Source organism: Apiospora phragmitis, assembly GCF_038363925.1.
Source record: "Apiospora phragmitis strain CBS 135458 chromosome Unknown utg000003l:1.0-2676785.0:1.0-2680665.0, whole genome shotgun sequence".
Lineage (NCBI taxonomy): Eukaryota > Fungi > Ascomycota > Sordariomycetes > Amphisphaeriales > Apiosporaceae > Apiospora > Apiospora phragmitis.
Window position 1 is genome coordinate 1,553,892 of NW_027117401.1, and position 15,147 is coordinate 1,569,038.

Below are 15,147 nucleotides of genomic sequence, written 5' to 3' on the forward strand. Positions count from 1 at the left end.
GGTATACCCACCAGTATTGATTTGATGTCTAGAATCGGGTTGTACCGCTCCTCCTTCTGCGAGTACCGCACGACTCGACTTTGGAACTGGCATTGCGCATAACGTCGTATTTGGGGAGGCTTGTACGGAGGAGCCTGAGATCACTTGCAAAGGACTTGGTCAAGATCCAAAGTCTGTTCGGCCACCTTACGCATGAATGCACGGCAAATAGAGAATCATAACTTTGATATTGGCCCCGAAGAGCTTTCATGCAACCTAAACCAGAACCTGTGCTCTCTTCTATGCTGTACACACCATACTCAGATAGGGACAATCACACAACCGGTCACTAACAACACATGCCCGACCTGATGCTTCGCTTTCTTTACCAAGGTGACCCGGGCAGCAGCCGCCTAGAGCCCTCATGGTAGGGTTGGGAGAGCATGGCGCTGTAATCATCCCTCCTCTCTCCCCAATCTCGCACGGCGAAGTACTCGGTGAAACAACCCTTCCCTCTACGGAGAACCTGCGTTGAAGTGGGATCGCGCCGGGCCAGTTCAGCTTCAGTACGACGCGTGCATGTTTTCTTTACTTATGATAACGACGACGATCCCATAAAAACAGACATTCTCTCTCTCCCTGTGCGTGTCTCTTCTATTAAACCTCGACGTGAGGGGTGGGGTGGATCTCGAAGACGGCCTTCAGCAAATCGCTCACGACCTTGTCCTGGCTCTTCTTGCCGGCCTCCTGGATCTCCTTGATGCGGACCTCGGCCTCCTTGTTGGCCTCGTCTTCGGCGGCCTTGTTGCCGGCGCCGTGCTCCGACTCGAACTTCTTGAACTCCTCCTCCTTGTTCTTGCGGTATGAGTCGATCTCCTTCTTGGCCTCGTCGCGGGCCTCTCTCACGCGCTTAGTACGGAACTCGCGAGCTGGAGGAGTGGACAATGGAGTTAGTAATTGAAGAAGCTTGGATCAGAAAAGGCACTCGTTACTGCTTCGCTCGTCGGCGTAGACAGTCGGGGGTGAGGGTTTGGAGAAAGGTGGGAGAGTCGACTGGCGGGTGTGTGCTGGGACTCGATGCGTACCCTTCTGAACGATCTTGGATGCCTCTCGCTCGGCCTGTAATACGAAGGTTAATTAGTTCACACGTTATGGACGAGTATTAACAGAGGGGAGTGTGGCTTACATCAAGCAAGGTCTGAATGCCCTGGGAGTTCTGGGCCGACTGCGAGGTAGCACGTTGAGTTAGCAACTTCCACCCATGAATTGGTCCGAGGTCAAGGCAACAACAGGCATACCATATTGGCTTGCAAAGACCGGTCGAGTCGCGGGGTGCGTGCTGCAACTGAATTGGCAACTGGGCGGAGCGGGCTCTTGTAGAGTGGTTGGTTTAATGAGTGATGCGTTGAATGTGCTTTAGGATTGGGGAATGGATGATATGATTGATGTAGGTAAGGGCCCGGAATGCACTCAACTGTCGCAGCGCGGCATTACCTAAGTCAGGACGATGCACTGTGTAGCAGATGTAACAGCTAGCCGATACGCCTGGACACTCACTGGATTGACGTCGGTGTCAAGCGCAGACGGAGCTAAGCTGCATGTGACATAATGTGGCCCAAGCTCCCGACTGCGAAATCCTTCTGTCGTCGGCTCACCATGAGAAGACGACCAGAAACGAGGTGCAATCAGGAAACAAAGTCGCGGAGGATCTTGCATGAAACAATGTTATAACAGTTCCACTTACACCTCTCGAAAATCCAGTTTCCATCAACCTGTACAACATGTCGCAATCTTCCAAGCTCACCTTGGCAGGCACCTCCCTCTTGGCCTTAGGGACTGTCGTCTTCGTGCACTTTCAACAACAATGTAAGTCCTTCTACACAGCATTTCATGGTTTGGTGGCCTGCTGACTCTGAAAATAGTTGAGAAGGATGTATGTGCATGTCCCTCGTACTTGCATTGGTTCTCAGGACATCGCTTTGTTGGAAGCAATGCGCCTGCCAGGCTTTACAAGGTTATATCATGAAATCGCAAATTGCGGGCTAATACGGGAGATGTACAGGCAATGCACCAGGGTGTCGTCAGGGACATGGAACAGCAGCGCGTCAAGAAGGAACGCCAGCTGGACTTCGACATGCAACGCGCTCTCGAAGAAGAGTACCGGAAGGGTCAAACGGTCAAGGATAGTGTGACGGAGTTGGAACCGCCGAAGCGTTATCAAGGGAGGTATCATTGATTTTGAATTGGGAAGCCCACGTTGCTATCTGTGTAAAAAGGACATCACGATTGTACGATATATGGTCGATCCGGCAAAGGAAATCTCATTCTGGGAGCTCGAGAAAAGCTCCTAAACCACCACCACCGTCGTTGGCCCCTGAATCACACGACTTGAAGTTGAAGCTTGCACTTGACATCTATCCTCAGCTCTGAGAGTCGATGCGCCACGAAGAACCAAGGAAGCGCTCGGGTTGGGAGAGGATTGCAGCATGGAAAATCCGGTGAGTAGGATTATTCAGTTTGTAGTCATTGAAAAAAACACAAACTGTTAAGGGGCAATGGAAGAACCAACTTCGTGTTCAGGAGTACCTAATCGATATCTAACAAACGGGTTACGTTGACTTAGCTTATGGGCGTTGAGGCGTCTAGGCCAACGAGTTAGTCACGAGGGGGCGGCGGTGTGGATACTTTGACACTCTAGGCCACCCCGGCTTACACCGGAGCGAAGAAGAAAAAAATTACCATGTGCACCCAGGCAGGGACCTTAAGGAGATTAGACAAGCCCCAAATTCCAGCCGTTCAGATCGTGCTGATCCAGTGGGTCTCGGCTGAAATTCCCCTGGGGAAAATGTGTACGTACTAACGTATAAGTTTCGGCCTTTCCTTTTCCTTTGTTCCAGTCATTCCTTTCCCTTCCCCGGTAACTGGCCACAATCCCCGTCAATTTCTCCGGGTGGTCATTGCCGATTTATCGGAGCACGGTTCGATGGGCGCCGCAGCTCTCCCGCTGCCACCGACTGGCAGTCTACCCCCTCTGCGCAGGCCTGATATATTCACGGAGGACCAGGTCCTATCAAGCCTGCAAAACTTGGAGGCCATTTACTGCCCCATCCCGCTGTCTCTCGCTTTGCAGTCGCCCCAGAAGGCAAAGAAAAACCCATTGCTTGTTGCGTCCACACCTCCGGGTCGACTCTGGCTACGTCTCCGAGGATGAGAACGACAATGAAGATGCGGAAAAAATGAAGCAAGCACTGGAGGAACTGCGGACCGATGCGTTCGAACGGGATTTTGCCATCCGCTGGCTAACGTCCTTCGTCTCGCGGGCCGAGGAAATGATTCTCATCCCCGACGACGCGCGCCAACGGGCCACCGACAAGGCCTACTGCATCCTCGAGTCCTTCACGAGCTCCCCCGACGAGGAGGGAGCAGGAAGACGAGGGCATCGTGCGCGACTTCTCCTTCACGCTGTGCTCCTCGGCGCCCTCGCCGGTGACGGGCTCCTGCAAAAATGGTATTAGTGTGCGCCTAACCGACGGTCCCTTGGCGAGCACGGACCACACCGCCGTGGGCCTGCAGAGCTTCGCGGCCTCCATCATCCTGCCCGAGCTCATGTGCGCCGACCCAGGCCGGTTCGGACTCGAGGCCCTCGCCCAGAAGGGACGCGCCCCGCATTGTCGAGCTGGGCGCCGGAACGGGACTCGTCGGACTGGTCCTGGCGCAGATGCTGCCGCATCTCGGCGTCGCGCAGCCCAACCCCCTGATCGCGACCGATTTCCACCCGGTCGTTCTCGAGAACCTGCGCGCCAACATTGCCAGCAACTTCCCCGGCGTGGAGAGCCCGCCGGTGGACGCCTGCCACCTTGACTGGTCGGCACCGTCCCGCGCGCCACCGCTGGATCTCCCCGCCGACATGCTGGTCGCCACGGACGTCATCTACGCCCCGGAACACGCCGTCTGGCTGCGGGACTGCGCTGCGCAGCTCTTGGCGCCCGACGGCCTCTTCTGGGTCCTCATCGCCGTCCGCACCACCGGCAAGTTCGAGGGAATTAGCGACACGGTCGAGGCGGCTTTTGGCGCGAGCGGTGTCCCAAGGATGCGGGAGGGCGCAAGCTGTCGATCCTCGACATCGAGACGCTTGCGAAGCCGGATGGGCTCGGGCGTGGGGATGAAAGCGGTTATAAGCTGTACCGTATTGGCTGGAAATAAGGAGAGAGGGAACGGGACGGCAACTACGAGCACACGATGAAAACGACACACCCTTAGAGTCATAGATGTCAGCCGCCAGGATAGACGATATAGACACCAAGCATAGAGAGAGAGAGAGAAAGATACTAGACACTAGATATAGAGAGAAACAGAGTTCCTAGACCAAACCAACCTACTGAGGCAATTGACCCCTCCCCCCGTGAATGGCGTACCTGATATCAGCCCATAAACAACCGGCGATGCAGACCTGCACACTGACAACACTACATGTATAGTTGCTCATAGCCGGACAGCCATATTAGTCTTGCAGTAGTATCGTGCCGTGCGAGCATCCGGTTCGGAAGAGAGCCAGCGAATATCCTCACAAAGGGCAGAAATAGTCGGTCAAGTGGTTTAGAATCGTATTTTCTCCACTTCTATTCATTGAAGCCCACAGCCAGCGCCAAGTTCGCTTCGAGGATTCTACCCGTGGCTAAATACCGAAACTTAGCACTGGCCAATAACACGGACTAAAGACTTTTCAGTCCATCTTTGAGGATCCAGGTTTCTCCCTTGGTAAGTAACGCTTGCCATTTCAACGGGCTTGACTGTGCTGCCCAAGTCTAACCTCTTGAGTCAAAATCCTCTTCTCATTTAATCCATGGTACTTACATTGCCGGGTCAAGACTTAGCAAGATCAAGTATACAGCTGTCATATTACCCTACAATATATGCTCCTTCAAGTTAGACGCGTCCTCACACAGTCAAAAGGGGGATGCGACGCACCGTTATATCCGCTCAACTAAGTGATTGGACCCCCTAACCCCCAGGTCCGAGATCCAGTGATCGCCCTGTTCTCAGCTTGACGAGGGAGAGTTGAAGAAAACAATACCCTGTCCACATATGCAAGGGCGCCGACCTCGCAAGATGTTTTTCTCCCCAGCTGCCGGATGATTCTGCAATTCCTGCGGCGACGGAGGAGGATTGGGGCGACTCACTCATTCTTACCATACATACTAAGAGGAGGGTTCTCAAGTCCATTATCTCCTCCCCCACTACGATCGCTCCTAGACTGTTGTTTGAAAGTCCTAGCCCCTTGCCGCATCTTTCACTATGCCTTATCTCACTACTCCGCAACCCCGGATCATCATTGCCGGTGCAGGCATCGGGGGTCTGACTGCCGCCCTCTCATTGCACGCCGAGGTAAGGGAGTGCCCACAGCACATACTATATTGTAGTAGCACCGCATGGCCATTGCCCTGAACGGTCTCCGACGGCCATGGCAGGCTTTTGGATCTGCTTTCCCCACATTCACTAGGCATATTCATATCATATCATGTACACATGCTGCCGAGATATCAGGCTAACACTTCGGTTCTTCCTGGTACAGGGCTTCACCGACATCCACGTCTTCGAGGCCAGCGCCCAGCTGACCACGCTGGGCGTGGGCATCAACGTGCAGCCGTCGGCGGTGCTGATCCTGCGGAACCTGGGTCTGCTGCCGCGGCTGCAGGACATCGGCGTCGCGACCGAGGAGCTGAACTTCTACAGCCGCCACGGCCACCTCGATCCTGTCGGAGCCGCGCGGCGCGCGCGCGGGCTACCGCGTGCCGCAGTTCTCCGTCCACCGCGGCGAGTTCCAGATGCTGCTGCTGGACGCGGCCCGCGCGCGGCTGGGCGCGGACCGCATCCACCTCGACCACGCCCTCAGCTCGTACGAGCAGCAAGATGTGGAGACGGGCGGCGGCGACTCCATCACCGCGAAATTTACCCGCCGGAGTGATGGCAGCGACGCCGCCATCCCCAGCATGACGGGCGCCGTCCTCGTCGCGGCCGACGGCATCAACAGCACGGTCCGGCGCCTGCTGTACCCACACGAAGGCCCCCCGCGCTTCTCGGGCCGGATCCTCTGGCGCGGGTGCGTGGAGCGCCCCGCCCTTACCTGACGGGCGCCTCGATGGTGTGGGCCGGCCACGCGAACCAGAAGTTCATCGCGTACCCGATCAGCGGGCGGGCGCAGCGGGACGGGAAGTCGCTCGTCAACTGGATCGCCGAGCTGCGGGTCCGCGCCGAGGGCGACCCGGACGTGACGCCGCCCGTCACGGACTGGACCAAGCGCGTGCCCAAGGAGCGGTTCGCGGGGCCGTTTGCGGCGTGGGAATGTGGGGGGCTGAAGATGGCGGAGCTGATCGCGGAGACGGACAGCGTGTTCGAGTTCCCCATGTGCGACCGCGATCCGGTGGACCGCTGGTCGTTCGGGCGGCTGACGCTGCTCGGGGACGCGGCGCACGCCATGTACCCGATCGGGTCCAACGGCGCGACGCAGGCCATCATCGACGCCGAGACGCTGGCCCGGTGCCTGCGGGAGCAGCAGGCCGACGGGGACGTTGCCGCGGCCCTCAAGGTCTACCAGGAGGCCCGCCTCCCGCCGACGGCGCAGATCGTCATGGCCAACCGCGCCAACGGGCCGGACCACGTGCTGCAGCTGGCGCACGAGCGCGCGCCCGACGGCTTCGCCAACGTGTACGATGTCATCCCCAAGGAGGAGCTCGAGAGCATCGGGGCCACCTACAAGGCCGTCGCCGGCTTCGAGAAGGACGCTGTCAACCTCAAGGCCGAGGAGACGGCGAGGCTGGCCGAGCGGTTCGCGACGGCGACATGAGATTCATGACAGATGTATATACTGTTTAGCCAGCAAAAATGAACAGCATGTATATAGATCCGACTTTTGGTTGCTGGGCACTTTGTCACATGGTGGTTGCATTCTTGCGTATCATCGAGGTGTTGTTCGTTTAATACCTCCTTGGTGTGTAAAACTGCTGTTGGCTAATCCGATTGTAGGATGGGCACGAAAAGGGGGACGTTCATCAGTGCCACATGCTCGAGTTCTGGCTCACTTACCGGACCCTGTCACTCTGGGAAAAGATATAGCCGTCGTTCAGAATTCTTGTAGTGGTGCGTATGCAAGTTCTATATGATGGTGGATACACACATGACTCCTGAGCGGCCATCTGCATGCCTCCCTTGCTCCTACCACCTACCCAACCCGTGGTTGTCTACCGATGCACCACCTCTCCGCAGGCTAGCCGGTAGTCTTGCTTAGTGATGACCTAGTCATCATATTTTTGCTTTGACTACTCCGTACCCTTTCCGTGGTTCTTTTCCGGGGTATCTGCCACTAGCTTTCCTCTACTTATGGGGAAGCTCGATGTCAGATTCCTGATAAATACATGCATGTAAACCGAATTCATGGCAACAAGTCGTCTGACGTTCTCCCTTCAAGCTCAAGCATCTCTTAAACGGCCAAGCTTCCTGACAGCATGCCCAGATACAGTAATCTCCGTACAGATCCCACCGTCATGACGTTTAAGGTTTCTCCCTTTCCGTGGTCGCGTCCTTCTGTGGGCGGTCGTGCTCAACTCGGTATGGTGCAGTTGGCGGCGTTGCCCAGTCTGGGAGTCAGCTCCGAAGAAGGAGGGATATGAAAGTGGGTTTGGGTCTGGTATCGGCTGCGGGGATCTCCAAATTTCCGACTCCAATCTGGTTTCGTGGCTGCGCAATCCGTGGAATAGCGCATGGGGGAAATGCGGAGAAATAAAGAAATATGCGGAGAGAACGCGTTTGTGCTCATAGCTCTCAGCTCTTTCCTCCTATGTATTCTCGCTTCGGAAACGCAGACTCTAGCCAGTCCCAGTTTTCGGACACACATCATGTTCGGCCAGATCGCCAACGCTCAAGATGCCCCAGTTAATTCTTTACCATCCCGAGACATGGCAGTCGTGCTCGGCAACTCTGGTTTTGGTCATGGCCAAGTCGGCTCGCCACGGTTCCTCCCGTCGGCTACGAAGTGGGCGCGCAAGTCTTCGTATGCCTGCAAGCACTTAAGCGAAAATAATGACGGAACGTTGAATGTAGTTAACACTGGCCTATGGTATCTTTAAGTCGTTCAACACCCTTTCCTCTTCTTTCTCCCCACTCGATCCATCGGCTTAATCTAGTCGTCTTGCGCTGGCTTCTCCTTTTCATCTCCCCTCCTCTCCCAGTCTCTTTCCATCAGAGTGATTCCCGAAAGACGCCCGATCGGCAGCAAGACGGCCGGCCAGCCATGCACAATGTCCAAGACTTCGCCGTGGCCGAGAAGCAAGAAGCTCCGATCGCCCACGATGAGAACGGTCTGACGAGGAAAGAAACCCGGCAAGAGGGCGCCGTCGACGACCTCGAGCTAGGTCCACGGGCGACCTACATCAACACCGGCGCCGCTGCTGGTATTTCCCAGGAACACCGCGACTACCTAATCAAGCGCCACGGCACTCTCGACCTCGAGCCGCTACCCTCGGCAGACCCCGCGGACCCTTACAACTGGCCGCAATGGAAGAAGCTCGCGAATCTTTCTTGTGTGGCTTTCCATGTAAGTTGGGATATTTTAACGAGAACACAGCCATTCCGTAGTAATATCTTTCATGAAGGGAAGGGATATCTCATGTCTGAAAAGCTCAAGTGTACCCTTGAAGAGTTCCATGTTCATGTTCCAAATTTAGAGTGATTTCTTATGGCTGTTGTCGTTATTACCCCTTTAGAGCAAAGACGTTCATGGCTAATGCAGAACACCTGTAGGCCATGATGACCACTTTCATCGCAGCCGCTGTCATCCCGGCGTATGAAGATATCGCCGAAGAACTCGACGTCACTATCCAGAAGGCTTCCTACTTGACTTCCCTCCAGATTGCCATCCTGGGCTGGGCACCCCTCTTCTGGAAACCCGTCTCGAACCGCTACGGCCGCCGACCCGTGTGGCTCATCAGCACTGTCGGCACCCTCCTCTTCAACGTCGGCTGCGCGCTGAGCCCGAGCTATTCGTCCATGGCCATCTGCCGCGCCTTCACCTCCTTTTTCATCAGCCCGGCCATCGCCATCGGCAGCGGAGTCGTGACCGAGACGTTCTTCAAGAAGCAGAGGGCCACCTACATGGGCTTGTGGACGCTGCTCGTGACTCTGGGCCCGCCCAGCGGCCCCTTCTTCATGGGCTTCGTCGTTTACCATACCGGCAACTACCGGTGGATCTACTGGGTGCTCGCCATTGTCAACGGCATCCAGTTCATTACCTATCTGTTCTTTGGTCCCGAAACGCGCTATCTGCGATCGGGCGTCCCGCACAAGGACTCGGTCTTCAAGCAGGAATACCTCAACTTCAAACGCCTGGATCCGAACCCCTTTAGGCCGATGGAGTTCATCCAGCCCCTGTCGCTCTGGAGGTACGCCTCTATCTGGGTGCCCACTATCGCCTACTCGATTGTGTTCGGCTTTACGAGCGTGCTGCTCACCGTCGAGATACCGCAACTGTTCCTTCCCAAGTTTGGTCTCAACCCGCAGCAGATTGGCCTGCAATTCCTCGGCATGATCATCGGCTCTGTTATTGGGGAGCAGATCGGTGGTCGTCTCAGTGACCTGTGGATGAATCAGAAGGCCAAAAAACTTGGTCATCGACCCACGCCTGAGCACCGGCTTTGGCTCAGCTACCTTGGCTACGCCTTGGCCATGGTTGGTCTGATCGTCTTTGGGGTGCAAATACAGAATGCTACCAAAGGGCATTATACTGTAACACCTATCGTAAGTGTCTATGCCACTCTGCGAAGTTAATTCTGGGACTAACGTTCGATCAACAGGTTGGCGTGGGCATTGCTGCGGCCGGTAACCAACTCATCACCACCGTCCTCGTAACTTATGCTGTGGACTGTCACATTGAACATAGCGCGAGCATTGGTGTATTCGTAAATGTGGTTCGGTCTACATGGGGGTTCATTGGCCCATTCTGGTTCCCCGACATGTTGGAGAGCGTCGGTGGTGCTGGTTCTGCTGGCATCATGGTCAGCATCATCTTTGCAGTGGCATGCATACCAACCGCTCTGCTACAGTGGCGAGGCCAGAGCTGGAGAGAGAAGAAAACGGTCGACCAAGAGACCAAAGTCCGGGCAGAAACCAAGGATCAGATGTAGTACGTCTCGTACCGAAGCCATATCGCATGGCACGATGACAATAGACAAACGAAAGTGCATTCAAGGATTTGAGAATCATCGAATCTTGTTAGAACACCTGACAGATTGCTGTCTCGTTTATTCGCTTTCCCCCTCCCATACATCCGCCCCAGTAGCAGGAGTCGGAATCGTCGGCAGCCACCGCACGGAGCTATGCCACGCAGTTAAGCACGGCCAGGGTGTCTAACACCGAGACAGATTCTCAGCGTCATCCATGGCTCGCGACTCCGTGCCGAGACTTTTTCTGTTTGCCGGTTTAGGTATAGCGGCCGGAGTATAAGTCAGCTCCTGCTGTTGTATCACTTCAAATGATGCCAACCAGACCCTGTCTCCAGCCTTTATAGGACTCTTTATTTGTCTTTGACCTGGCTAGATTCCGAAGCTGCGCGATCGTAGTCACGGCTATAGGAACTAAATCCCAAGTAAACTCTGGATATGTATGTGGTCCGAGATGACACCAGCTACATCTTGTCTTGTCTTACATCCGGGTTCCATCAGTATGTATATATATATATACGGGCGAGCATCATACTGTCTGCTTTTGAAATGCCTCCTCCAATCTACTGAATACTTATTAGTGCTTACTTGTTGCGCACAATAACCAGCATCGCGTCAAGTTACCCTTCCCATACCGTCTCACTCATTGACAATCTTACCACTATTGCCACAATCTATCTCTAAATACTGCTGCTGAACACACCTCAACCAACATCATCATCATCATCATCATGGCTACCACTACTACTACTACCTCCACCACCCCAACGAAGAACATGGCCGCCTGGCTCACCGCCCCCAAAGCCCGCCCCTTCACCGTCGCCGAAGCCCCCATGCCCGCCCCCGGCCCCGACGAAGTCGTCGTCCGCGTCCATGCCGTCGCCCTGAACCCCGTCGACTGGTTCATCCAGGCCGTCGGCATCATCGTGCCCGCCGACACCGGCTACCCGGCCGTCATCGGCTGCGACCTGGCGGGCGAGGTCGTCGCCGTCGGCGCCAACTCTGTTTCTTCTTCCTCTAGTGGTCCTGCGTCTTTCGCCCCGGGGGACCGCGTCTGCGGCCTCGCGGGCGGGCGCGAGGCCGGCGACTTCCGGACCGGCGCGTTTCAGCTCTACGCCAAGGCCGATAGGGGGCTGTCGGCCAAGATCCCCGACGCGGTCTCGTACGCGCAGGCGGCTGTCTTGCCGCTGGGGCTGAGCACGGCCGCGACGGCCCTGTTCCAGAAGGACGCCCTGGCGTTGCCATTGCCCGGCTCTTCTTCCCCTTCTCCCTCTTCTTCTTCTTCCTCGTTCGACAAGGACGACCAGAAGAAGAAAGTCCTCCTGGTCTGGGGCGGCCGTACCAGCGTCGGCAGCTGCGCGATCCAGCTCGCCGCCGCGGCCGGCCTCGACGTGGCCACCACAGCGAGCGCGCGCAACCACGCGTACTGCCGGGGCCTCGGCGCGACGTGGGTTTTCGATTACCACAACGACGCCGCCGCCGTCGAGGACGAGATCGTTGGGGCCTGAAGGGGCGCGAGTGCGTCGGCGTCTTGGACGCTTGGTCTCGGGGTTCGATCGTGCAATGCGCCCGCGTCGTCCTGAAGCTCGACGAGAGTGGTGGTGGTGGTACACGTACACGGAAGTGGGTGCAGACGGTGCTGCCGAGCCCGGAGCAGGTGGGGGAGGAGGTGCCCGAGGGGGTCGAGGTTGGATATAGTAAGTAAAACCAAGCTGATTGCCTAGCTAAGCCTCCCCTTCCCCCTTTTTCCCCACCCCCTTTACTTCCCTCACGCATCTGCACCCGCGCTCCCCTGACCACTGACTAAGCAACCGACGGTTAATGTGTGAAACAACAGCTTATGGGACTACTCTCGTCCACAACGAAGTCGGTCCGGCGATTTGGGGCAAATGGGTGCCCGAGGCTCTGGCTTCGGGGGCGCTGCAGTGCAAACCCGACCCGGAGGTCGTCGCCCAGGACCTGGAAGGGATCCAGGCGGCGTGCGACATTGGCGCCGAGGGCTGGGGTACGAGCTCCAGCCCGAAGCTGGTCGTCGAGTTTATCTCTGAGTAGCTGTCATCTGTCTTGTGGCGGCTGCTGCTCCCTTACTTTTGTGGTTAGGATTGATGTGAATTTCGTAAGCCCAGATACTTAACTAGCTTCAATATATCGAGTTCACGGCTTAAGCCTGCTTGTAATGACGCAGTAGTCATGGTAGTACCAGGGAGGGAGGGTATAAGTTTTACAAAGTTACTATTCTACATTGGTTGACATATATACATAACCATCTCTTGCTTTTTCGTGCAGTATCCACCTTCTCTTTGTTTTGCCCTACCTACTTCGACAAGAACTTCTGGAAAGCCTCCTGCTCGATCGTGACATTGCCCACCGTCCGCAGCCGCTTCCGCCCGTCCTTCTGCTTCTCGAGCAGCTTGCGCCGGCGCGAGATGTCGCTCGCGTGCAGCTTCGCGAGCACGTCCTTGCGGAACGCCTTGAGCGTCTCGCGCGCCACGATCTTCTTGCCCACGGCCGCCTGGATGATGACCTCGAACATCTGCCGCTGCACGTGCTCCTTGAACTTGGTGACCCACTGCCGTCCCAGCCGCTCGACCTGCGACGCGTGCACGACGCGGCTGATGGCGTCGACCGGCTGCTTGTTGACGAGGAGCTGCAGCTTCACCAGCGACGACCGCTTCCAGCCCGCGTCCTCGTAGTCGAGGGTGGCGTAGCCCTTGGTCGCCCCCTTCAGCTTGCCGAACAGGTCGTCGACCAGCTGCGACGTCGGGATCTTGTACTTCACGATGACCGACATGCCGTGGAAAAACTCGATGCTCTCCTGCTCGCCGCGGTTGGCCTCGCAGAGCTCGATGACGCGGCCCAGGTACTCCTCGGGCACTGTCACGGTGCCGAGCACGTAGGGCTCGTAGAACTCGGCGCCGCGGGTGCGGTAGTCCTCGTCGGGGAACTCGTGCGGGCTCTGCATGATCTGCTCCTTACCGTCCTTCCAGATCACCTTGGTCTGGACGGCGGGCTCCGTGATGATGATACTGGCCCCGTGCTCCTGGCGGAGGCGGTCCTGGAACACGCTGCAGTGCAGACTGCCGAGGAATCCTAGCCGCCAGCCTGCGCCTAGCGCTTCCGAGTGTTCTTTGGATAAGCTGACACTCCTGTCATTGAGCACAAGCTGCCCGATACTGTCGGCCAAGCGGTGGTAATCGCCGGGGTCGGTGGGGAATGCCGCGACGAATACCATGGGCTTGGGCTCCTGGAAGCCCGGATAAGGCACGACGATGCCTTCAGAACCCTGGGTGGTGAAGGTGTCGCCGATCTTGGCGTCCTGGATCTTCTTCATGCCAGGGTTGAAGAAAATGTAGCCGACCTGCCCCGCCCGCAGGGCCGACTGGGCGACCTGGATGGGGTAGCGGATGCCAACCTCGCCAACCGTGTACTTCTCGCCCGTGGCAAAACTGACAAGATTGTCACCCGCGCGGACGGTGCCGTCGAAGATGCGCACCAGACAGATGACGCCGCGGAAGTTGTCGTACCACGAGTCTACCAGCAGCATGCGCAGGGGTTTCGTGTAGTCGCCCTGGGGCGCGGGTATGTTCTCGACAATGGCGGGCAGGAGGGCCTTGACGTTGAGGCCCGTCTTGGCGCTGACGCCGATGGCCGTGGCCGGGTCGAGCTCGAAGGTGGACTCGAGCTGGTCGAGCACGCGCGGGACGTCGGCGGCGTTCATGTCGATCTTGTTGACGACGGGCAGGATCTTGAGGCCCTCGGCGAAGGCGAGGTAGAAGTTGGCGACGGTCTGGGCCTGGATGCCCTGGCTGGCGTCGACGAGCAGGAGGGCGCCGCCACAGCTGGCGTAGGACCGCGTCACCTCGGCGCGGAAGTCGACGTGGCCGGGCGTGTCGACGAGGTGCAGCAGGTAGTCCTCGCCCTTGTGGTTGTAGATCATGGTGCAGGTCTGGGCCTTGACGGTGATGCCGCGCTCGCGCTCGACCTCGAGCGTGTCGAGGATCTGCTTGTTGGCGGCCGAGGAGGAGATGGTGCCGGTGATCTCGAGCAGGCGGTCCGACAGCGTGCTCTTGCCGTGGTCGATGTGCGCGACGATGCAGAAATTGCGGAACCGCTCCATGGGGATGGCGGCTATGCGGCGCTCGAGGTCAGCGAAGGCCTGCTTGACCACCGGCGACGACAACGAAGACGACGCCGACGAGACCCAGCGCACCGAGGCCAAGAATCTCTGTGGCCGACGAAATGTGGTTTGGCGGGCGGCATGGCGGGAGAGCACAGGAGCCCTCGTTGGCCGCAGACCGAGGCTATAAGATGGCAGCTGGCGCAGTATGTGTGGACATGATGGCATGGGGATTCGAACACCCATTCATGCAATTGAATACCGCAAAGAATGGTATTGGTTGTGCAGGTACTTGCTCATGTGGGATATGGACAGAACTCGATCGTACGCACGCCCCGCAAAGTTCTAGAGCTCGGGTTACCTATGGTGAAATAATGTCCAGCCTACCGAGTGCATGCTGGTTAGCACAACAGCCAGCGCCCGAGCGTTTCCTTATCTTATCGCGGGCCATGCACAGTATCAATCTACAGTATATCCAGCACCTAAGGTTAGCTCGTTTGGAGACCACCAGCTTCAGCTTCAGCTCCCATTCAACGATGGTGCACTTGGATATTGAAATAAGTACCATTCTGAACATGCTATATTGTTTGATACGTTCATCTTTCGTGTTTCTTACCCGTTTGTTCAACGAGCATGGGGTGACTGGGTCATCGTCGTCTTCAGACCGCAGCAAAAAACCCCCCATACATACCCCAGTCTGTATGCGTGCATAGGCGGCCTTTGTTTGATGTCCCCGAGTCAGCAAAACCCGCCCTGCCCTTGCTGACATCTGAGGATTGCTACATGTTTAGTTTCACTGCATTCAGTCGTACCTGGCACCGGCACAGTGGTCTACCCGGC

General features: G+C 56.9%; 7 protein-coding genes across 7 annotated transcripts; 5 read left to right on the forward strand and 2 right to left on the reverse strand.

The window, feature by feature from the left end:
* Nucleotides 1-636: 636 nt before the first annotated feature.
* Nucleotides 637-1,280, reverse strand: PG994_002850 (uncharacterized protein; the record flags this gene model as incomplete). The annotated part of the gene is made up of 4 exons (XM_066854259.1): nt 637-908; nt 1,065-1,098; nt 1,166-1,204; nt 1,278-1,280. The coding sequence occupies 4 exons, from the start codon at nt 1,278-1,280 to the stop codon at nt 637-639; spliced, it is 348 nt and encodes a 115-aa protein (XP_066720114.1).
* Nucleotides 1,281-1,760: 480 nt separating this feature from the next.
* PG994_002851 (uncharacterized protein) lies at nt 1,761-2,215 on the forward strand (the record flags this gene model as incomplete). The annotated part of the gene is made up of 3 exons (XM_066854260.1): nt 1,761-1,845; nt 1,902-1,912; nt 2,042-2,215. 3 exons carry the CDS (start codon nt 1,761-1,763, stop codon nt 2,213-2,215), a joined length of 270 nt encoding a protein of 89 aa, XP_066720115.1.
* Nucleotides 2,216-3,215: 1,000 nt separating this feature from the next.
* PG994_002852 (uncharacterized protein) lies at nt 3,216-4,222 on the forward strand (the record flags this gene model as incomplete). Its single annotated transcript, XM_066854261.1, has 3 exons — nt 3,216-3,283; nt 3,372-3,605; nt 3,631-4,222. 3 exons carry the CDS (start codon nt 3,216-3,218, stop codon nt 4,220-4,222), a joined length of 894 nt encoding a protein of 297 aa, XP_066720116.1.
* A 1,052-nt stretch (nt 4,223-5,274) lies between these two features.
* PG994_002853 (uncharacterized protein) lies at nt 5,275-6,823 on the forward strand (the record flags this gene model as incomplete). Its single annotated transcript, XM_066854262.1, has 4 exons — nt 5,275-5,364; nt 5,552-5,654; nt 5,713-6,083; nt 6,146-6,823. The coding sequence occupies 4 exons, from the start codon at nt 5,275-5,277 to the stop codon at nt 6,821-6,823; spliced, it is 1,242 nt and encodes a 413-aa protein (XP_066720117.1).
* A 1,443-nt stretch (nt 6,824-8,266) lies between these two features.
* On the forward strand, nt 8,267-10,154 carry PG994_002854 (major facilitator superfamily domain-containing protein; the record flags this gene model as incomplete). The annotated part of the gene is made up of 3 exons (XM_066854263.1): nt 8,267-8,569; nt 8,776-9,768; nt 9,825-10,154. The coding sequence occupies 3 exons, from the start codon at nt 8,267-8,269 to the stop codon at nt 10,152-10,154; spliced, it is 1,626 nt and encodes a 541-aa protein (XP_066720118.1).
* Nucleotides 10,155-10,921: 767 nt separating this feature from the next.
* Nucleotides 10,922-12,242, forward strand: PG994_002855 (GroES-like protein; the record flags this gene model as incomplete). Its single annotated transcript, XM_066854264.1, has 3 exons — nt 10,922-11,686; nt 11,710-11,887; nt 12,028-12,242. 3 exons carry the CDS (start codon nt 10,922-10,924, stop codon nt 12,240-12,242), a joined length of 1,158 nt encoding a protein of 385 aa, XP_066720119.1.
* Nucleotides 12,243-12,504: 262 nt separating this feature from the next.
* Nucleotides 12,505-14,553, reverse strand: PG994_002856 (GTP-binding protein GUF1; the record flags this gene model as incomplete). Its single annotated transcript, XM_066854265.1, has 1 exon — nt 12,505-14,553. The coding sequence occupies one exon, from the start codon at nt 14,551-14,553 to the stop codon at nt 12,505-12,507; it is 2,049 nt and encodes a 682-aa protein (XP_066720120.1).
* Nucleotides 14,554-15,147: the final 594 nt, after the last annotated feature.